The sequence below is a fragment of the Cupressus sempervirens genome, chromosome 9 (assembly GCF_028749045.1).
Source record: "Cupressus sempervirens isolate cs-2001-9-10 chromosome 9, ASM2874904v1, whole genome shotgun sequence".
Classification (NCBI taxonomy): Eukaryota; Viridiplantae; Streptophyta; class Pinopsida; order Cupressales; family Cupressaceae; genus Cupressus; species Cupressus sempervirens.
In genome coordinates, this window is record NC_143126.1 from 86,823,596 (window position 1) to 86,848,286 (window position 24,691).

A 24,691-nucleotide genomic window follows, 5' to 3' on the forward strand; every position below is an offset into this window, starting at 1 on the left:
ATCAACCAAATTAAGAATTGGTTAGAATGAGTATAACTATTAATATTCTTCTTTGGGTCGAGGGTAATGGACATGGGTAGATTAATAGGAAGATACTTAATAAAAATGCTGCTTTTTACCATTTTTCTATCATTCTTACAGACCTGAAACTTATAACTCTTTGCCATGGATTGAATTTGTTCTTAGATCAATTGGAGATCAAAGTATGATGAATTTACTTCATTTTAAACTTGGTTTGAGATCTGGCCGTTAAGCATGGAGTAAGAATGGTTATTTTCTTTCAAACCCGTCAATAAACCCTCAAAATACAATGGTTAGGCAAAGATTGATAACTTGTAAATGAACCCTTGGATAAATCTGAAACCTTGGGGATTGCAAGTGTTTTTAAAGCTCTTCCTAATGGTGAAGGTGTCAGTTCAAATGGATTTGATTGGAGAAAGATTTTTGAAGCCCTAAGTGGGCTGTCCAGTAAGTTTTGCTGTTGGTGACAGCTTGTTTAATTGTTCTGAATAGTTCTTGATATATTCGAAATTTCCAATGTTTCAAGGGGTTGAATAGGGTTAAGACAAGTCTCATTGACCCCTTTTTGGAAGGCATGACAAAGATCTGTATATACTTTTAATTCTCTGTCTAGTTGATCTCTGTCAACTGTTTGCGGCAGTGACAGTTACCGTAACCGTTGGGGTTCTGATACATTTGAAGATGAACCTATATTGATGAGAAACAAAGTTGTAACTACCCCAAGTATATTGTGGTCCTTCCTAAGACTTGTATTGTACATAGAAGTAAAGGAGAATGGAGATTGAACTCTTTTATGTGCTACTGCAATGTCACAGAGAAACATGACAGCTATAATCAGAATATGTTATTGGTTCTGACAAGAGTTTGTGTACTCATTTGATTTGCTAGGAAGGGTGCAGGAAAGAGTACTTGAAGCCACATTTAGTGTTTCAAACTAGTTCAGGGGTTAAAAATCAAGAAATGGTAGATGGGCTCCTGCCAGTCTCCTGCGGCTGGGCTAGAGTAGAGGGATGAAGCTTACGTGAAGCTAAGTAGAGGTCCAAGGGGGCATATGGTCATGAGATGTCTTACAAGCCTTGTTTGCTGACTGATCAGTTATTGTTACTTTAAAACTCACATTTCAAATGAATGTCACACTTGAAACTATGATGTGAGACATTGTGAACATGGTGGTACTGTTTGGGCACCAAAGTGTATGAAACTTCCAAGTATTGGTAAGGTTATTCTTTGTGATCAGTCATTGGCCATTAGTCCTACCACATGAAGGGAGCTGCTTTGTGATTAGGACATTGTGGGAAGTTGAGGTTCTCTGAGGACTGATCAGTTGGATCTCTGTTTGTGTCTGATAAGACCAAGTATATAAGGTGTTGAGGTTATTGTGATATTGTTCCAATGGAGGTTGTTTTTTGACAACGCTAGAAGCCCTATTATATGACTTTATAAGTGACCTATCAAAGAAGGTTTTCTCAAATCCATCAATAGTATCTAGTGGATGTAGATATAGTTGGTTCCTCTTGAAAGGCTCAATTAGTGAGAGTTGTTACAAAACACATATGAAGAATGACTGTGTCTAGTTGAATGTGTGAATCCTACTAGCCTCCACATCACATGGAAAGAAAATCATCAGTCAACCTCCCAGCCCCACATGGGGTGTCACTACCAGAATTGCTCAATTAGTGAGAGTTGTTACAAAACACATATGAAGAATGATTGTGTCTAGTTGAATGTGTGAATCCTACTAGCCTCCACATCACATGGAAAGAAAATCATCAGTCAACCTCCCAGCCCCACATGGGGTGTCACTACCAGAATGGCTTCCCAGCTACTTGCATTCCTCATTTGCATTATCTCCCCTACAAAATGGGATGGCCAGGATCAAATAAACACTATCTATTTTTCTTCAAGTCACTAATGCTAAGACAAAGATTGCTCAATAGTAACAATCAAAGTAATCTTGGAACGATGCATCAAAAGAAGCAAAGAAAATATCATCGAGAACTACAACTTCATATTACATTTTAACCGAAACAGAGAATTGATTCAAAATCTGTAACATCTAGATTTTCCAGGTCTAAATTAACATCTAACATAAGCATAGAATACAATTATAACTTCAATTTCATAAGAAGGCAGTTACATCATTCATGTTCATGTGAAGAAGATTTACCGTTAAAGTCAGTTAAACGAAAAAAAATTCTTAACTAAATACTTGAAATACCTTTTAATGAAATTACTTCAGAAATTGAAATCACATACCTCGGAAAACTGAGATTGAAAATCATCTAAGTATGCTTCTGCAACCACCCGGGTTAGTCCACAAATACACTATAACAATTTCTCAAATCGACTACTATCTCAAAACTAAATATCACTATAACTTAAAATAGGGCATCACACATCATCTTACCAATTAGGGCATCAATTACGATCGATTTATTTAGGACTTTTGATACCGCTTTACCACTTAGGGCTTTCGCGACCACAGATTCAATTTAGGGCTTTCGCGACAACGGATTTTATCTTGGGTTTCCACGACGACGGATTCAATTTAGGGCTTCCGCAACCATGGATTCAACTAGGGCTTTCAATACCACGGATTCAGTCAAGGCTTCCAATACCACTGTATCAATTAAGGTTCCAACTGTCACACAATCAATTAGGGTTTCGGATTTCTTTTCCTTCCAATTGCTTATCTGTGACAATTTCTCAAGATTAGATAAATTCTTATATTCAATATTCATTTATATGAATGTAAAATGATGATAACAAAGAGATGCTTCAATTTAATCTTACCTTCTCATAAACAAAAATGATATTACCTGTTTCTGATAAACAATTGAATGCATGGCTTATCTTTGTCTGACGCATATCCGACATCTTGAGAGAGGTGAAACATTGTTAGGGGCTTAACCACCCAACCTCGGACCACAATATATCCCCACATGATCTCTAACGAGAAAGGCCCTCCCTACTCAGAATTGACAAGGAACATCTTACCATCCACTGGGTATCATGATATAAAACACGCCATACAACTTGGCAACAGGAGATCACCATAACAAGAATATGCATGAGCTATTAATTAATTCATAATAAATGATAAATATTGAGATGCCATAACTAAATACGGGTTCATATTATTGATGATTCCTTTCCCACACCTTATCACCCATCTTCTCAGCCACACAGTCGGGTGAGTCCCAAGTATCCGGAATTCTCAGAGCAGATAGCTCTAACAATTATTTAAGATGATTACATACAATCATTATTTCACATTCTGTGATTATCTTCTTTAAAGATCTCATAATTTGACAACATTCTCAAGAGTGAAACATGCATAAGCTATAGAAATGTTTTATGTATGCATCTTAAAAGTAACCAAAACTAGGAATCCATCAGTAGCATTGGGAAACAAGGTAGGCATACAAAGGTCTACTATACCATTAGCAGACTAACATTTTCTAGTTTTAACCTTGGCAAGAAGAATCTAAGTAAGATTCATCCTCAACCATTTCTCAAGAAAAATTCTAGAAGTTAAGGGTGCCTTTAAATTGTTTTCACTAGAAAGAACAAACCAGTGGTCAATATAAGCATATGCAGCAAGGAATTAAATAATTTGGTTCTTGTGCCTTTAAGATCAAATGACTATAGCCAGTAAAGAACCTTCATCTAGAAAAGATACATTCTATGGCAGCCACAAGATTCCTTTTCACTCAAATCAAGTATCAACATCTGAAACAATCAAATAGACCGGCAACTCTGATATTTATACCTGCTAATACATCCATGTTCCCTATTTTCTCTCAATTTAGACAATCAAAAGAGATGATACTATTCCAACATGGAACTTAAATTATGGAAACAAGCTCAACCCCTCCTATGGAATTCAACGAGAAACATTTCTTTAGATAGCAAATTGGAAACATATAAACTCTTTTAAAAAACTTACATTTTTGAGAAGATACTTAAGCCTAGCAACAATATCCTGTAAGTACTTACGAGCAATATATCTTGTACATTTAACTCAGTTGTTAGTTTTTCTTTTCATAAAAATGAATACCGACAGATATTGGAAAGAATATGCATCGGTTACCATTTTAAAATCCTCTGCAAGAATTCTTCTCTTTATATGGTTTACAAGTCTGCATTAAGTAAGTTCCAAAACTAGCAGATACAGCTCAAGGAAAGCAAAGCAATTGAACATGCAACTATTGTATTTGTAAAACAAAAGTGGATGAAGCTTTCGGCCAACCTATTTAGTAAAGGGAATGATTTTCGAGTCCATCCGGACCTAGGCGGCAGTTTTCATGGGAGTACAGAAATGAAAAATCATATCTAAATGCAAGGATATTACATGTAAGATGCTGTGGACGTAATGCACAAAATACAAAACAGGTACTAGTAGAAAGTGCCTCGCTCTTTTGGTTCTAAGGAAGGACAGACGTGCTGCAGAGAATAACATAATATTTCCGCTTCCTCCCCCTAATAATGCAACAAACCATCTAAGTTATTATATTCCGCTCACACACCACCTTCGAAAAAGAAGAGGGACAGGGATGGTTAAAGAGAACTGAAACTTCTTGACTTCCACACGTTATCAAGAAACTATACGTTTTCCAAACTTTAATTCAATGTAAATCAATTAAAAGCAAGAGCATAAGTTGGAAGATTATAATCGTTTCAAATTTCCAAGCATTTAATCGATTATAAACAAGGAAAACATAAAAGAATGGAAAAAGAAAAAGAGTTGAAAGATTATGACTCAAAAATTATAATAATCAAATGTTATTATAATTATTAAAATCTTTTATGTACAAGCAACATCATGTTATTAATTATTAAATTATAATGGTGCTAAATCATTTTATATTTAAAAGAACATTTGTAAACAATTATTAAAAATACTACGACAAAAGATAATTTAAAACCCTTTAAGATACGTTTTATATTTTAACTCAATTATTTTATTTAAATAACTCATGCAATTCCACAGGTGTATCCTGTTTTCAAATCGCTAGGTCCTTTACCCGTCTACCAGTGATGGTGATGCCCTGCCTAATTCTTTTCTAACAATGCTTCCACCCCTTCGACATGCTCCCTGCAAGGAATTTCTCTGTAATTAAATTATAAATTATAAATAATCATATTAGTTAACCTTTCATCTTAATTCCATGAATTTGCGATTAACGATCAACTAACATGTCATTTGCACTTGAAATCATAACGACCAACTAACTTACCATTTCACCAAATTATATCAAAATACACTGTCAACTGACTTCATGCGAACCTCAACGGCTATATTTCAAACTAGGTCAAAAATTGGGATGTAACAAAATCCCCTTGTGATGTAAGTGGGTTTTCCACTATATCCTCCTACGGTTGCTCAAGAAAATCATTAAGCTCTTATTCTTCATCCAAAAGCTTCTCATATACAAACTCAGTAGCCTATTTAAAATTACTACTATTGCATTCACTGGTTGCAGTCCATATTTTTCTCAATCATTGACAAGCTCAGAATTTCAATGTTAAGTCTTCCTTAATTAAACAATTTCCTTCACAAGACATCATTTAAGTTGTTGCAAACCTTAAATAAACTTGTCCTTCTCAACAAATGCCAAAACTTAGGTTGATTAGACTAAAGTGACCTTTCGAAAGGCCCGGCATTGCCCATAATTTTTTTATAGAGAAGCCTTCCATAGTGTCAGCATATCTTTAGGCCATCCTAATTTTTGAATAATATAAGTTCATGCCCAAAATGCAATGTAGTCTAAGAAATATAAAGGATTATATGAACTCTTAAGAGTTGGAGAGATAATGATCAAAGACAGTCCCTTGCAAATTATCCTCCCTATAGTCATAAATTTCATAAATCTTCCTAACCTGTAAAAACAAGAAACACTTCAACCTAGGTGATTGAAGATCCTGACAATTGTTCAAGGACCTATACCATCTTGTAGAATGTTGTATTTTCAAATACTTCTTCTAGCATATAAATTGAATGTGAAACTTTTCTGCAAAATTCTTCCAATAACATCGGAAAGAAAATACTGATTTTAATTCAAGTGGTTGAAGCAAGACAGGAGATCTTGTTTTGCTTCAATTATGTTTACTAACAGTGAAATTTCAAAACAAATACATTGTAGAAAACTCTTAGAAAAACTAAACAGAGGTGAACATAAATCCAGAAATAGACAGCATGCTGTTCACCATTACAAACAGAAGTTGCAATGCCCTGAATTTTGAGAAGCTAATAACCATGTATGGTGTTCCTGTAATGGATGTTATTCCTAGAAGTTATGACAATATGATGCTCAACGACCATCTCTTTGTAAATATTGATTGTGACAGACCTAAATCGGGAACCATTGACCTATCACTCATCACATCAAAGTTCTTGAGGAAAGACACTTAAGCATTTAATTTTCAGAATGTTTGTTTAAATATAAAAATGGGCACATATGCATTTTTAGCTCAAGGCAGTGATAATTGCACTGTTTCTTCTCTGAAGCTACAATAAAGATGAATCCTTGACTAACTGCAAATTCAATGGATACCAAGACAAACTAAGACCAACTTCACTAGCAAGGAGCTGTCATACCATTAAATACAAAAGCTGTCAGGAGAAGGAAAAAGAATAAAAAATAGTAAGTTAGAAAGAGAGCAAGACAAATACCTGATATTTTCTTGATTCATATATATCTTGTCAAATAATGTCCAAATCATCCAATAACCTTCTTTGTCGTTGAGCTTTAAAGCAGCCATCTCTCGTAGTAAAGCTTCAGTCCATCTCTCTGTTGCATGGGAATCTTTTATAGCTGTAGTGATAACTTGCCAAAATGTCAACCCACAACCTATCTCAACTGGTTCTGCGGAACCATGCATCACATTTTCTGAAGTAATGCATCTCCTAACATGTTGAAGAAGTGCTGGAACCATTTCAGATGCAACAATATCTGTAACAAAATATATAACATAATAATGACTCCCGTGTTACATCAGATTAGGTATAATTTTTTAAAGAACAAAGAAGAAAAACCTTCTAGAATTCTTAGAGGTTGTCCTGTGTATAGAAGATCTGTGAATCTAAATAAAGAAATTTAAATAAAATAAAAAAATTCGTGATTTATTAAGTACAGAATAAATAAATAAGTTTAAAACTAAAGTGTAAATGTTGATTAAATTTGGCCCGTTCATGGGTGTATTGGGGTTAATCCAATCTCAAAAAGGGAGAAGGCGTTATGGATACCTCTAGAGGAGGGATGGATCAAAATTAATTTTGACGGGGTGGCAAGGGGTAACTCAAGTGTAGCAAGGTGTGGATGTGTGGCAAGAGATCATAAAGACAACATAATTGCATTTATAGCCAAACAATTGCCGGATGGTACTAATAATATTACAGAATGTTTCGCTGCCAAGGAAGCTTTGGGGTTAGGAGTAAAAATTGGATGTCAACGAATAGACTCGGAAATCATTATCAATGGCATTAAGAAAGGAAAGATAGAGGCATGGCATCTGGATCAAAGTATATGGCAAACCAAGGAGTTGTTTCTGGACTTTGAGGATTTTAAAGTTTCAAGCTACTTCAAGGAAGCTAATAGAGTGGTGGATCGGCCAACCAATTTAGGCGCCAATTCAACATTGGGTCCTCAATATGAAATTTTGAGGACTTCTGTCACCTTGGAGAGTAAATAAAGAGAGGAACTTTGATGGCCATTAGATTTAATAATCCACTCATGGTACCTCAATTTGAAGTCTGAAGCATTATGATTTCGACTCACAAGGACATTAATCATATCAGGGTAAGCAGAGATTTCCATGATATCAATGTATCCCTCGCGGATATCAAAGGAGTGTTTGGTTTGCTTCGGTACCTTGTTCCAGAGAGTTCTGAGGATGTTAAATTCAAGCAAAAGGTAGGGAAAGATCATTGTTTTTCTCTAAGACAGAAATGGAGGCGAATTTTTCTCTTGGTTCGGATTCGCAAATACAGACTTATGAAGGCCAGATATCTACGTGGCGCTTGAAACACATTTTCGTTATCAATGACTCGAGCTTCTTGGAAGGCGTTCAGCAATTATTCGAGCCAGAGTATCTAGATGGTTTTTGGAAGAGGTCAAATTTGGATGTGGCATTGTTGTTTGTGGCGCTTGCTTTGATGGTGGGGGGATCAAAAGATGAGGTTCAAAAAGTTATGGCTACAAGTGTCGACAGAGAATGGCTTATGGGACTGGATGAAATTATTGAGCGAGCTATTCTAGGTGTGGGAATTGAAATGGTTACTGAACCCTAGCAACTGATTGGCAGTGGGGATTCCTCCATTCAACCGTTGGTGGTGTGGCCATCTTCAAATCCGCAGGGCGTGCATATCCCTAAAGCAGAATAGGGATGGAAATTGATCATGGAGTACCTAGCTGAGAACATCTGGGTGACGAAGGAGGAGGGGTGAGGTTTTATGAAGGTCATGCCGAGGAAGAGCACTTTGGCCCCTGGACAACAACTTTGCCATTAGATTGTGAAGAAACCTCAGATGAATGAGGGGGCGTCCACAATAGAGGGAATGTGGGTAGATGCTTCTCTGCTTTCGAAGGAGGGAAAAGACAATGGAAAGCACCGTAGGAGGGGTCAGGGATTATCGGTGGAGGATGATCGCGCAACCCCAACTTTTACTTGCGAGGAAGCGGCAAATTGGTTCAAGGAGTAGTTGACAATAGAGGTGGCAGCGCTTCTTTTTGTTATAAAGATCAGATAATGTATGGGTGGGTGTTAGTACTATCAGAGTGTTAATACTCTTTTTTTGTTTAGTTTATCTAATGGTATATGTAAGGGCAAGGGTAGTTTAAAATGTAAGGCTCAAAGCCATATTGCCATAATGTACTCTCTTTCTCAATATTGATACAAACAAATATTACCAATCAAAAAAAAAATGTTGATTAAATTTATTTTAGATTAGACTATGGAGGTCTTTTCAATTTCAGAATTTAATGATTACTCATTTGCAGAATTTTGACCAGAGTGTGTAGATTTTGATATTATGGCAATTGTGAATGTGATACCGATTCACTATTAATAAATAATGAATATTTTCGAGTCTGAATTTACTTCAATAGTACCCGATCTACTCTAGATAAGACATTAATTGATTTCGATGTCTTCTAGGAAGATCAGATTGAATATATATATTATGTTGAATGGGTGTGTCCATGAATGGACATGTCTACACATGGTGGAGACAAGTCCATTCAGGACATACCCTTTCTTAAGCACCAATTCATTACAAGGAGACACCAGATCACTTAATCGGGTTTAGTTAAGAATTTAACCTTGACCAAATGATAACATATATATGAGATAGCCGATTCTAAGGGTGATATAATCAGACTAAAATCTGATTTATTTCCTGCATTCGATCATCACCAAGAACATGAAATAATCATTGCTAATTATCTATAACCTGCATATACAGATTAGTCTATATACTTGGGACTGTTATGACGTTATGTGAATGATAAGTATAATATGCAGAAGCATATAATTTATTAATCATATATCTGACCATAGCTAGCATACGTAAACACTCCCTCTTAGCTAGGGAAGATAAAGATCTAACCAAGTATGTATGTGTGTGCATAGTTGGAAAACTCGCCAAATCCAAAAACTCGCCGAGCCCCCCAAAAGTTTAATCGGGAAAAACTCGGCCATTTTAAAAAAAAACTCGGGAAAACTCGGGAACCTAAAAAAACCGCTAAAATTTAATTCAAAATACATTTTTTTGCAAATTTCAATGAGAAGATGCATCTAATGAGTTCAAAATCACATTCTCATGCTGAATGCTGATGGTGGGAAGCATAATAGTAAATAATTTGTGTCAAACTAGAAGTAAAAACATCATTACAATCACATTTTCCTCTTCCTAGCTCTACTAGCATATTGTAACTCTCTATCTTACATAATATATATAGGCTTTTTGCCTTTTTTTTTAACCAAAAAAAAAAAAAAAAAATTTGAAAAAAAAAAAAAAAAAAAAAAAAAATTTTTCTGAAAAACTCGCCGATTTTTTGCAAAAACTCGGCGATTAGTCGGCGATTTTTCACAAAAACTCGGCGATTTTTTCTGGCGATTAAATCTGAGAAAAACTCGCCAGTCCCAAAAACTCGGCGATTAGTAAAAACTCGCCGATTATTCGGCGATTATGCCAACTATGTGTGTGTGTGTGTGTGTGTGTGTGTGTGTGTGTGTGTGTATATTACAATAGGTTCATCTATAGTGACAAGACTCGTCATATCTGAGGATATAATATGCTCAAGAATATCAACTCACGTGACATTCTTCTTATTAATCCATGATATGGTAAGTGCATTGACATCACATCTCATGATATCTAACACAACAAATCATGGCATATCCACAGAAACACTTATCCACCATAATTGTCTCACTAGCACTTGCACCCGAAAGAGGTTCAAGGGACAAAGCCGATAGAGTATTTTATAAATTTTATCATTGTCTGAAATTGCACAGATCACTAAAGGGTACAACGTATTTTTACTATGATTTATGGCATTCAACTTCCCAAATTATCTCCCTATCATGTACTATTGATTTGATTAACTTTTACATTTTAATTATGTAAGAATTTTTAATCACAATTTCGAATTATATTTCATGACGATGAATTTTTTTGTCAACATTTTGAAATATATTTCATGCTCATAAGTATATTATCTAGGTGAGTTTTTAACATGTGTTTGGAGTAATGCTATCAAATCTGCTAATAAATGGAAACTATTGCTAATAAATTCATTTTTATATGACTTTAGATTGTTAATTAAAATGAAAAATATATGACTTCCAACAATAAAAGGTATATTCTTTTTTATTTTAGAAATTATAAATTTGTTTTGTATTTGTTGAAACCTAGACTTGAAGCAACGAAATATTTGAAATGCTCTTCTAAATAGTCACCTTAAATCATTAATATAATAAATTAATTTAAATTTGTATTTAAAACTTTGCTAGATGTTATTTACTTCAATTAAATTAATTTCCATAAACTAGTTACTTAACCTTTTTTATGAGTTAAAAAATATATTTCATTTTTTAAAATTCAAATTTATTTTTCAATGGTTGAGAATATTTCTATTAGTAATCATATAATAAATAAAAGGTAAGTTACATGAGGTTTAATTTTTTTATTGAAAGTGTTCTTTCACTAGTAGTAATTGTTTTTAATTATTATTGATTTTTTGTATAATATTTGAAATTTTTTAATTTTTTAAAAGAAATATTGTATTTCAATTAAATTTTAATTAAATATTATTCATTCTATAAATTAATTGTAATTATCTAGTTTAAATTAAATTTCAAAAATATTGAACATTTTTTCTTGACTAATAGTCTTATTTTTACTATAATTTTATTTTTATATTTGAAAGTTAAGATACTTTAATTAATTTAATCAATCTTCATAAACCATCTTGAAATGTCCTCAAATTTTCAACAGAGTTCAAAAAGATTCTAGTTAGGCTCATTGACATTTTATCAAACATTTAGTAGAATAATAGAATAAGCTACTAATATTATTTGGGAGTTTCTATATCGTATATCCTATTCTCCTAGCTGATCAATGAGATGGTGTTATTTAATTAGGCCTGAATCTTAGATCGAAAAGTCAAACACTGGGACCCAATTTCTATGATTTATCAACTACACAAGTCTCTATGCGTATGGAATATATTTTATAAAAATATAATCTTGATTAATCTGTGACAATTTATTGTTAATCACATTAATGTTTTATATTGGCAAACATTAATGTTTTATATTAGCTGAACAAGTCAGTAAAACCAACGATTTTGTCAAAGAAAAAATTAGATGAACAAGTCAGAAAAACCGATGATTTTGCCAGAGAAAAACCGCGTGAGATAAAAATACAGCAAGTTTGGATGTGAGACACGGTTTGAGTGTGAGACAATAAATGATGCGTACGGTAGCGAGTCCGCTCCAAAGGAGAAGCCTATTGGCTTAATAAAGAACATAATAATCTGCAACTGATATCAAGTCTCGTGATATCTATCAAAATGTCCAAGAGATTACTAACTATCATGTCATGTCCATGACTAACAAGTCACATGATTTTCATCATGATAGAGAACCAATCATTGTCAAGTCGTCACCTTACAACGATAAATACAAGTGTTCATTATCTAAAAGATTGTCACCTTTCAATAATGTGTTGCTGATGTCACAAGAATTGAAAAATGAACCTCTTATTGTGTTTAGGCACTTGAGAGGATAATTTCATAATGGGCACACTAATTGTACTTAGGACTTCAATATGAGTTCTCATTAATAATGTCTAAACTGCTAAAACCCAATGTTGTAAATACAAAGATCTAACATTAGAATGGCTTATGAAAAAAGAAATAACACCGGCACCAGGGAATGCCAGGACGAGTTCCCATTCACCTTATGTACAATACTTCGTTATATAAATGCATCCTTCCTAATTTGTGTGTTTCTGACACACATATTCACCCAGCAACCAACTCGGGAAATTCCCACTGTTACAACGTATCCTAATCCTTGGTATCAAACCATGATTTATAAAGAACATGAAAGTCAACATTGAGGATAGGTGACTAAAAATTGCCCCCAGGAATTCTCTGTGTTAGTTCAGCCAACAAGGTTGCAGATTAACCCACTCTGACATGAAAATGTAATTTTGACTGTCTTCATATCCTCTACATTGTTTACAGTGTAACACTGATGCCAGGGAATGTTGGGACACCGGGAAGAGTTTCTGGGAGGGGGGATAGAGTGCCTCCATTTCGGTACGGCAGGGGGGTGGGGGGTCAGGTGTGATTGTGTTTTACACTATACGTATAAACTTGAGATGCTAGTTATGAAATGTTATTTCAGTATAACATAATTGAAATACTTGAACATAGCGAAACGCCAACATGAAATAGAACCATTGAACAGTGAACATAGTACATACCCAATAGTAACATTTAGAATTAAACTACCCGTCCCACTGATGGCGTGGTTGGGGCATGCCAGCTGTGGGGGTACTCGGCTATTGCAAGCACCCAGTGCAGGGACGTCCTGGGGACAGGTACTTCAAGGTTTTGGTGGGTCTGATCCCCAGGTTTCACTGATTATTTAAAAACTAACATGATTTGTGGATAATCATTCGCATTGAATCTAGTTGAACAAAACAATTACAGCTGCTTCAGAATCCAGATATGGTTATTCCAGGCACTGTATCAAAAGGGATATTTATTTACAATAGAATATATTAGAGATTTCTTTTGGCTTTTTTAAGCTCAATGTTATGTAAGAATGCCATTGCTAGTTTATGCTTTTCTGCAAAGAGTTGTGACACATTTTGCCTTCAAAAATTTCTAGTTTCCATGAGCTTAGTCCCAACACTAGAGGAAGAAACTCATTAGAATAAACCCTGTGGGTTGGCAAACAACTCCCCTATCGACCATTATTAAGAAAGCTTTTACCTCTACCTTATATATCATTTACATCAGCCATCGATATAACTATGATATTGATTAATAATTAAACATGGATAAGCTGAGTGTTTTGGAAAATGTGCATTCACAGAGAGAGAAAAGGCACTGCATGGATAGGATAGCTACTAAATATACCTGCATGCCCACGCCTACAAATCCTTGCAAAAGTTTCACCAGTAAATGTAAACACGCCATCACCCATGGTTAGATTTGAATTTTCATTTTCAGACATTTGCTTAAATCTTTCTTCTGCTGCAGCAAGTAATTGTGTTGTGACCTGCTTGAAAAGCTGACTGCAAACTCAAGTCAAGAACAAACACCTTTCTAGAGAGAAGCAATAAGCAATCTGTTCAACATAGAACCATAACAGCCTAAGTAGGATTTAACTTTAAACATTAAAAATGACATAACTGTGAGATTTGATGAAATTTTCAGAATTCTAGGCCAATTTAAATATAGATCTATAAAGAAGTATTGTAAGTTAAAAGTTAAAACCAACCATAAGTACTTGCAGATCACAAAGTTAAAACCAGCTGTAAGTTAAGAATGCTTCCACAAAGTTCTACTGTAATCATTTCAACTAAAATTTACTTGTGAATGAAAAGTCTCTTAAGGGTCACATGAGGAATTGTTTAAATGGAAAGGATTACATCCGACAACTTTTAAAGATCATTTTCAGCCAACTGTCAATCTAAAAGATAACTGATCTAATTAAGCATAGTATATCTCCACCTCAGGACCTACAGACATCTGAACAAAAAGATTGACTTGCGTGACCATTCTCACTCAAGCCTTTGCTCAAAAACAGAATAAACATTGGTCAGTTTGTGTTTATCGTAAAAGAGGGGAAATTTGTGGCAAGTCACAATTTTCACCATTTGTGTCGTCAATCAGAACAGGTCACCAGGATACTTACATGAATTATGATCAAGAGTATGCAATCCTATTCATTCAACCTTCTATACAGTTGATGCCGTACCAGAAAGATGTGTTGCAAGGGCTACTTCCTTTGGGAGTTCCAAACAAGTATACATATTCTAAACCTTCTCAAGTTTTCAGTTCTACTCAATTCTTTTCTTAGAATCTCCTGGTTTTCAGATTGTTCTCTAGCTAACCTTCCATACCACTTTAATCACTCTTTCACTTCTGCATGTGCATTCACTAAAGTGGCCATATTCCATGAGAATATTCACTTGCTTATAACTCTGTGAATAAAATGATTAAGAAAGTGGACCTCAGCTATAATACCCTGTAGAAAATGGCTAAGTTGCCGGATTCGGACCCTGAAGCTCAGGTCCAGGTCCGAATTCGAGCCCGCACGGACTCGGGAGGACCCGCAGGCCAAAATGCGGACCCTGCCCAGACCCATTGCGGACCCGCGGCAGGTGGGGCCAAAAAGTGGCCCAAAAAAGCATTAAAAACATGTTTTTTTAATTTTTTTTTTTGCCAAACTCTAAAGTAAGGCCTATTAGATGCATTTCATTCATCTAATCTCTCATTTGCTTTGTCATTTTGCTCTCTCATTTTGGTGTGGCCATTTTGCAAGTTTGAAGAGAAGGTTGTAGAGATTGTTTGTGGAGTCTCAAATCCTTCAAATAATCAGTGTTGAGTGTTCCAGGTATGCATTTGATCCTTCCTTTTGCTTCTTTCATAGTTTGTTTTTAGTTTTTTAATATTTATTGTTCTAAATTTTTATCAAGTTTTATATAAGTTTTGAAATATTTTTTTAAATTTGTTTTTATAGATTGCAAGAATCCAAGAATGAGTAGTCAGGGTTCAGTGGGTGGGGTGGGATCCCAAAGATTTAAAACTGATAAAGGTTCTCCTTTGTGGAAGTATACAACAAGAATTGAGCAATGTGCTGGTGGGGGAGGGTATATATGGAAATGCAATTTTTGCCAGAACCAATATAGAAGCTCCTATTTCCGGGTTAAACATCATTTGATAGGTCCACCAGGTCAAGGGATTTCCATGTGTGAGGGGCCCCTAGAGGGAGGTAAAAAAGGGTTGCCGGCTCCTCAAATAGCAGGCATGTTAAAAGAACAAGAAGAGGCTGATAGGTTAGTGTCAAAGGCAAAAAAAGATAAGTCAAAGCAAAAACCACCAACACCACCCTCTCAAACAATTAGTAAACCACATCCATTCCTACCTACCCCATCTATGGATGAAGATGAAATAGAAACACCCACATCCCGCAAGAGAGGCCCATTAGATACGGCATTTGAAAATGACAAGAGAGAAATTGCTGACATAAAGATTGGGCGTTGCCTCATTACAAATGGTGTTTCATTCAATCTAGTGAGATCCCCTTATTGGAGAGAGATGGTGACAGCAATAAATGATGCACCTCATGGTTACCAATCCCTTGGATATGAAAAGTTGAGAACCACCATATTGCATAAGGAGAGAAAGAATGTAGAACAGTAGAAAACCTCTTCAAACCAATAAGAGATTCTTGGATCCAAATGGGGGTGAGCATTGTCTCTGATGGATGGAAAGATTGCAAAAACCGTCCATTAATAAATGTGATTGTTGTTTACCCCAAGGGGGCAATGTTTTTGAAGGCGGTTGATTGTGAAGGACAAGTAAAGGATGCAAATTTTATTGCCCAACTTCTCATTGAATCCATAGAGTCCGTGGGAGCTGACAATGTTGTCCAAGCAATAACGGACAATGCTAAAGTTTGTAAGGCTGCAGGTGCTTTGGTAGAAGCACGATATGAGCATATCTTTTGGACACCATGCACTATCCACACCTTGAGCTTGGTGATGAAAACAATGGACAGCCAAATTGAATGGATGAAAAATGTGTATGAGGAGGGTGAGCAGATCCAAATGTTTGTGACAAACCACCATATGTCACAAGCAATTTTCAGAAATTTCTCCCACTTGGAATTATTGAAGGTAAATTTTAAACTTTATTTAGCTTCATTTATCATTTTAATTTTTGTGTCATACTTTACAAAATTTAATACATATTCTTAAATTTTTGTGTTATCAACATATCATATTAACTTACAATTTGAATTAACATGGTAATAGGTTGCTGAAACAAGGTTTGCTTCACACACAATCGTCCTTAGACGACTTGTGAGGGTGAAAGAGGCATTGGGTCAAATGGTTATTAGCAACAAATGGGGTGGATGGAAGCAAGCTGATACAGAAAAGGCCAAAACTGTAAAGGATTTGATCTTGAGTGATGATTTTTGGAATAGGGTGGAATATGCATTAGAACTCACCGAGCCCATCATGTCTATACTTCGGTATGCTGACACGGATGAGCCTTGTTTGGGGAACATATATGATGCCATGGACTCCATGCTAGAAAGAATGAAATCAGTAAGTTTAAATTTTTATACAATACTTTATCCTTGTTTATTGAGAGATTTTGATTTTTGATTTTAATTAAGTTATTAACACTACATCAAGATAACTTACATGTACATTACTTGACATCCCAGGTCATTCAGATGAGAGAGCAGGATCCTGATACCTTGTACACTAAGGTGGAGAAAATTGTTCTACATCGTTGGAACAAGATGACTACACCTTTACACCTCCTGGCATATGCACTTTCTCCTAGATATTATAGCAGTGAGATACTTGCTATTCCTGGTAGAGTGGCACCATATAGAGATCCTGAAGTTGCTGCTGGGTATAAGAGGGCACTTAACAGGCTCTTTAGTGTTCCTGATGTGGCATCAAATGTTAGGAGAGAGTTTGTTGATTTTGTCTCAAGCAAAAATGCAGAGCCTGATGCAATCAATGACCAAAGTAGATTGGATGCCATTGGATGGTGGTACTTACATGGGGAAAGTTACATGTACCTCCAACCTCTTGCCATTAAAATCTTGTCACAAGTATGTATTTAAATTTGCTTTCCTTTTCTTATGGCCACTTAGCTTCTCGAATTAGCACTCTTAAATTCCTATTGTATTGTAAAATTACTTAGCTAATTTTTTAAAATTTGTTGGTTGTCTCTCTAGGTTGCGAGCTCTTCTGCTGCTGAGCGGAATTGGAATACATACTCCTTTATCCACTCAGTGAAGCGTAACCGGTTGGGTTTGAAGAAAGCAGAGGACTTGGTATTTATTCACAACAACTGGCGCCTCCTATCACGCAAGGATCCAGGATATAAGAAGGGACCAGAGAAGTTGTGGGATGTACTCCCTGAGACTTCTGACTTGGATATGACTGTCCAAGATATATCTAGAATTGCCTTGCTAGATGTTGAGGAGGACGAGGAGGATGTGGCTACATCTGGGGCTAGTGGAACCAGTTTGGATTCCAGTTATGTGGAAAATGTCAATGATATAGATGAGGATCAAACCGTTGATCCCTCATATTTTGATGACCCATTTGACCCTTGAAGGGCATTTGCATCTTTGATAAACTATGTTTAAACATTTGTCATTGACTCATTGAGTCATTTATGATTTATCACTATGTTTCACAGTTTCAAACTTTATTAAGTCATAATTTATTATCTATCAATTTGATGAAGTAGTCTATGTTTTGAAATTCCATTTTACATTTTAGTAATTCAATGTATGATTTTATTTACAACATTAGCATAGATTAATGAGTGAGTATTTAATGTTTATCTTTGACATTTGGCATGGATCAATAATCAAGTAACATTGATATATTCATACTATGGAATGACTTAGTTTTACTTCTACAACTATGTGAGTTTTTTTTTTTTTTTTGCATATATATATATATATATATACTCACGAACCCACCCACAAACCCAAATGGGGAAAAAAAAATTGCCCGAACCCACGAACCGAACCCCGAACCCGAACCCGTCCCCGAACCCGAATCGGCGACTTAGGAAAATGGACTTCTAGGAATTGGTATAAACATGTTGATGGATGCTTCCTCGTTGAGTTCACTTCTACTCTTTTATTAGTATGAAGCATCATAATGAATGCTCCTCTCTTGTCCCATCAGGAGACCAAAATACTGATTTAATCTCTACTCAAATTCTCACTTGAAAAATTATGATGCTGAAGCATATTGTAAGACATTCAATTCAGAGTAGAACCCAGACTGATTGAAATCTTCCCTTGGCAACTTAACATGAGCATTAGCACTGACAACAATTTCGACTGACAACAATTTCGACACCAATGTCTATTTCCCCCTACAGTTGTGAAAATGATCTAGAATGAATTAATTTATACTACGTTTCATGAGCATATATCATTGGCTTTACACTTGCTCAGCATTTGTGAACTTATTGCCTACATCAATTTTAGAAATGGCATGAGAAATTTTGGTAACTAATTATACGAAGGTATAATAAATGGATCTAAGTTAAGACGCAGACAACAAATTGTCAAACGGCATCCAGCTTACAAGAGACAAGATTGACCAATTATATTGAAGCAATGGGCCAAACGCAATCTATCTAAGTAAATATTAATCAATAGCTGTCCTCATCAATAGGCATGAATATCTAAACAATAATCACAGATTGATTCAGGGTAACTTTCTAACTGATGTTGAATGCAAAATTGATCTAGTGAAAATTTCACAACATTTCATACCTATAAGTCAATAAGAATAGCTCTATTTGTTCCAGATCTGAAGAATTCTGTATGTATAAGACTACATATACTTACAAATGAAATAGATTTGAGTGAAAAAAGTATCCATCACATGAATTTTGTACAGATATTTTTTCAAAATATGGACATGGATGAATAATCTGAAATTCTAAATTCTAAGGGTTTCAGGGCTTACCATAGATGAGATAAGATAATAATATTAATGTCCAACAAAAGACCACAAAAGGTCTATGGGACTGAGAGTTTACAACAAGACAACAGAGAACAGCAGGAGCACCAAGTCATCAATTAAATTTAAAAACAAGTCATCAGTTAAATTTAAAAACAATGACAACCATTAACAAAGAACCTAGGTCAGTGTCACTATAACTGAAAATACAAGAAGCATCATGTTTGAAGCAAGATTATCTGCAGGAATAATATGAGAGAAGGATACTGAGCATGTAACACCCTCGGCGCTTCCAATCTCACTTTATCAGGAATGGATGCTACCAATTGTGCCATCCTTGAAATCTCCATATTTGCAATCCCTTCCTTGTTGTCTTGTTGTGTTTTGAACTTAGACAAAGTGCTGAGATCTAAAGCCATCCTCTTTATCCCATGATTCTCAACAAAACAAAGAGCCAAAATCCTGTTGCAATCACAAATATGTAATTAAAAACAGATAAAAGAAAATTTTCATTAACATTACATGATAAATATTATAATTTCATTTTGGTAACCCAAATCATATTTCCACATAAACACCACTAATCTCAATACCATTAATGTACTGTAGAAAACAACAATTTGTGATCAACGAACCTAAAACCTTTTTCCATTTTTAATGGAAATCTACAATGGAAAAAACAACAAATGAAAAATGCAACTTATCAACATCAGCCATTGTAGGCTTAACAATAGCTTGAATCTTATGATTCAGCATGATGTTACCAATTTCGGCTCAGGTTCCAGATAGGGTTTGGGGGTTCAGTGTGCAGACACAGTGACAATCTTTTAGAGTTAGGTTCATTGTTTAACTTAGTCTATACAAATAATTAAATATATATCTGATTTAACATTTATAAAGACTTGACATTTTCATTTGTATATATGTATAATGTTATTAACTAATAACAATATTCACTAATATTACATAATTGGTTATATTATTATAATATATATTATTATATTAAAGATTAAGTGATATCATTAAAATTTAAATATATTCACTCATATTTTTAACAGTGTGATATGAATGTGACAGAAAAAATAGTGAGGGCAAACTAAATATAATTGCACAGGAAGAAACAATAAAAACATCAATAAAGACTTCTGGATTTTTGCAAACATGAACTAAAATAAGTTTTGCTTTGTGGTGAGGAGTGTTTTTTAGGTAAAAAGACATATAAAGTGGGAGTGAGTTGGCAGAACTCGGGGAAAATATCCAGATGTGGTCTGTTAAAATTGAGGTCTGCACCATGCTTACTCAGATTAATGGAGAAACCATCAGCTGCCAATCCATCCTGTAATGACCCAAACCTACAACTCCTCTCAAATCAATATGCAGCCACTGGAATGAATCCATATGGTCAGCTGGGTGCAGTATGGTAAGTTTGAAACGCTTGTACGGATCCCAAACAGGGGTGTCCAGGCAAGGATGAAGGCCGTACGGTATTCTATTGGACACCAAATGTGCCGTACGGTGGGAGAGAGATGGTGTACGGTTAGCACTCTGGCCGTACAGTGGTATAAGGAGGCCATACAGTGAATTGAGGACAAGGCTGTAGGGTGGGCAGAGTAGCCATACGGTAGGGAAGCTATGGAGGTCGTATGGCAGGGGGCTATGGAGGCCATATGGTAGGGGCTATGGACACCGTACGGTATGGACTAAGCTGCTGCGAAATAGAGGGCCGTATGGGTAATGGATGGGTCTGGAGTAAACGGAAATGCAGTTGACAAGTTGTACGGATGGTACACCAATAAGCAGAGAAAACACCAATATTTACCAGAGATTGAATACAAGAGAGTAGATCAAATAAACAAGTTATTTCTCCAATTCGCAATATGATGGTGCTCTGATTTGCCAAATCTGAGGGCAGTATTACAGGCGATAGAATAGGGTGGGAATCCCACCGAAACCAGAAACAAGCCAAATAGAGAAGATCTTTCACTTCCAAAATGACGAACAATAGAGAATCCCAACAGGAATTCGCAGTACCAAGAAGTATAATCAAATCACATGCTGAATGACTACCTACAAGCCATGCTTAAATACCTATCAAGCAAACTTTCCAAGGGTGTACAAAGATAGCCGACGGCAACACAAACTACAGAAACAAAACAAAAATGGGTCCGAGATATATTAAATCAATCGGCCCATTTAACAATAGTTTGATTAATGATTTATTTTATAACAAGAACATTACACATCCACTCAAAGTGCACATAAATCTATTACCTACACTCAAGTCACTGATACATATAAGTCAAAGTCTTAAAAACGATCCAAAAAATCAAAAATAAATTAGAAAACATGTTCTTTTGATCAGCTTTGCTGTTAGCTTTTCTTGGTCCTGTTGGATGCATCCCCGATTTGTCCTAGAAAAATAGTCATTTTGAATGCATCTAGAAATATCCCATCACATACCGAATCTTGAGGGGTATGAACAGGACCTGGATCAGGCCACATACCCTGATAAACTAGTAGCAGCAGCTCAATAATTAAACTTTAAATATGCACTATATAATAAGACTTAATACTTGGTAATATAACAAGAACTAAGTAGCTGTGAGAGGAAACTGCTATTACGATGTAATTGGTAAAATACTTGCTTTATATTAATGGAGACCGAGAGGTCAATTTATACAAGAGATTGAACAATGTTTTCGTAGGAAACAATCGTAAAGAGTAGAAACATTCTATCCTAGAAACAGAAAACTAAATATTAGAAACATTCTAATATTTACAAGAGATTACAATAGATAACCATTAGATACTAAACAAAGATAATAGAAACTATCTATTATTGTAATACCCTCCCTTATTGGTTATCTATCCAGACCGCTAAGCTGTCAAAAAGCGTATAAAGCAGATAATGTATACTTAGAGTGCTCTGCATTGTTCGTTGTGGGGTTGCGAACCAGATTGCTTAGATAGGGCAGCTAAGCATTTCCAACATTCAACCTTCATGTGCCCATACTTGTGGCAATAGTTGCATTGAATGTTCTTTTTCCTGGAGCCTTCTGAAGCTAGAGCAGAGGACCTCTGCTAAGAAGACTGTTGTGAACTAAAACCACCTTATCGTTGTCACAATATTCAAAGATGGTTAGCATCGTTGTTTCCATGTGCCATAATTGTGACCATTGAGCTTTTGATTTCCCTCGAGCAAAATATTAGTCAGAGATGCCATAGCACGTTTTTCAATGAAAAAAGCATGAAAAACTGTGAAGGCATGTACTCCAAGGCAAAACCCAGAAGACCCGAAAAAAATGAAGAGCTGCAAAGAAGAGAGCTCAAAAAACCCAGAAGAAATATGTTGTCGGTTTTTGGATTCACTAGCTCAAAAATTAAGGCATGAAAAATCGAGGCACCCAAAAAAAATAGTCAACCCAGTTGAGCTCTCGAAAAATTCACCAAGAATCTATTTAAAAAAAATTGATCTGATACTAAAATTTAGGGTTTCAAACAAAAATGGTCCTGGCTGCAAAAAAGATTAGAAAAATGGCAATCTGAGCATGAATAACCAACAAAGGCTTGTAAAAAGCCTAGACACCTCCAAATAGGAAAAAAACAAACACTATTTTTTTTATAAAATGGAAAAAACGGACCACAAAATAGACACAATTTTCAAAGAAATTTGGACACGAATGGCAAAAGAATCTGGGCGTGAGTTGCAGAGAAATGGCGTCCAACAGACCTCCACGTTAACAGTAGAGAATAACCATCGATTTTCAGAGGATTCAGTCACGCTAGTTGCAGATAGAAGGGCGTGATTTTGCAGACCAGAAAATATTGTGGAGTCACAAACAAAATGGCGCAATTTTTTGGTAGAAAAACCTAGTCAAACTAGAGGTTTTGGAAGCAAATATTCATGAAAATAATTTCGAAAATAAAAGGAAGATAAGTTCAACCATGAAATTATAATTATTTTCGAAAAAATTTAGAGTATTGGCTTTGATACCATATTATGATGTAATTGGTAAAATACTTGCTTTATATTAACAAAGACCGAGAGGGCAATTTATACAAGAGATTGAACGATGTTTCCATAGGAAACAATCATAAAGAATAGAAACATTCTATTCTAGAAACAGAAAACTAAATATTAGAAAAATTCTAATATTTACAAGAGATTACAATAGATAACCATTAGATACTAAACAGAGATAATAGAAACTATCTATTATTTTAATAATTGCCTTGTTCAGTACGATGTCTGCAGTTTAACCTTGGGCATTCATCTTCCTTTTGCCAAATAGTTGCAACCACAAAAGATAGGATTGTGACAAGATAGAATCATGTAGCCTTGACAAATGCAGTGTTTGCCACTTGCAATGCCAAAATAGAAAATTGTGAGCTATACATCGTATAGGGAAAGACAAAAGAAAGGATATCAACAAGGATATTATTAGAAAAGAAATAGCATTAAAACACATGATAAGCCAATACCGCTTTTGTGCATCTAGGAGGAATATGTTACTAGACTAATGACTTGAATAGCCAAGTGATGAGTTTAGCAGTGTTTCCTTTTCCACTGAGTATATAGTTAGGGAAAACCTTCAAAGATGAATTTCTTTCATTCTTCTTTTGTTAATACCATACAGGAAACACAATTCTGTGAGAACTGCTTTGTTTTGTATCAGATTTATAAATGCAATCCAACTCCAGTAAACAAGTGCCCCATTTCTCTGTACATTTCATTTCAATATTTTTTTAGTGAATGGGGTTTTCACTTCCAGAATAGTTTTAAGAAAACAAGACTTATTAAATATTCAACTAGTTCTCAACGGCAACAGAGGTTTGTCTAAGAAATACTTTAGTACATGAAAATGGAACAGCTAGTGGGGCTGCTTGCAAAACTCACAACAAATATCAAGGCAACCCTTAGGGTGATCTTGATCACCTGTGGTGAACCAGAGGGCAAGGCATAACGAAAGCAACAAAAATCCTCTTGCAACTCACATATTAAGCATGGTTCTCAAACTCAGCTGGTATTCCCTGGACTTTTTGAGTTTTCCTGCTGGGTGAGTAACTTGCCCACAAGTCGCAAGCTGATCTGCTGGAGAACTCGTAAAGTAAATCACTGAGTTTCTTGACAAGATTCAGTCAATCCCAGCAAGTCCAACAAAGATACTCAGCTAGCACAAATCCACTAAAAAAAAGCATTTAACCCCTAAAAGCTGACATTGTTATGCTTGTCTTCAGAAATTTAAATCTCAATTTTGTATGTTAAGAACTTTAAAAATATATTAATCAACCTTAGGGTTAAATCATTAACATATATTGTGCAGAAAACTTTTTAAAATGGGTCTCCAATTTCTAACATTAGTTTTGTCACCTTTTGAGAGAAGTTTAATAATTACTCTA

The 24,691-nt window shown here is 35.2% G+C and overlaps 1 protein-coding gene across 2 annotated transcripts in view; it reads right to left on the reverse strand.

Moving 5' to 3' along the window:
- EMB2423 (telomere length regulation TEL2 family protein) overlaps positions 1-24,691 on the reverse strand; it is an 88,586-nt gene that overhangs the window by 27,637 nt on the left and 36,258 nt on the right. For both annotated transcript variants that reach the window (XM_089799120.1, XM_089799121.1), the window contains exons 5-7: positions 19,559-19,753; positions 13,683-13,840; positions 6,698-6,977 (exon numbers count right to left, since the gene is read on the reverse strand). In XM_089799120.1, the coding sequence (XP_089655246.1) occupies positions 6,698-6,977; positions 13,683-13,840; positions 19,559-19,753 (633 nt within the window). The remainder of the gene's footprint in view (positions 1-6,697; positions 6,978-13,682; positions 13,841-19,558; positions 19,754-24,691) is intronic.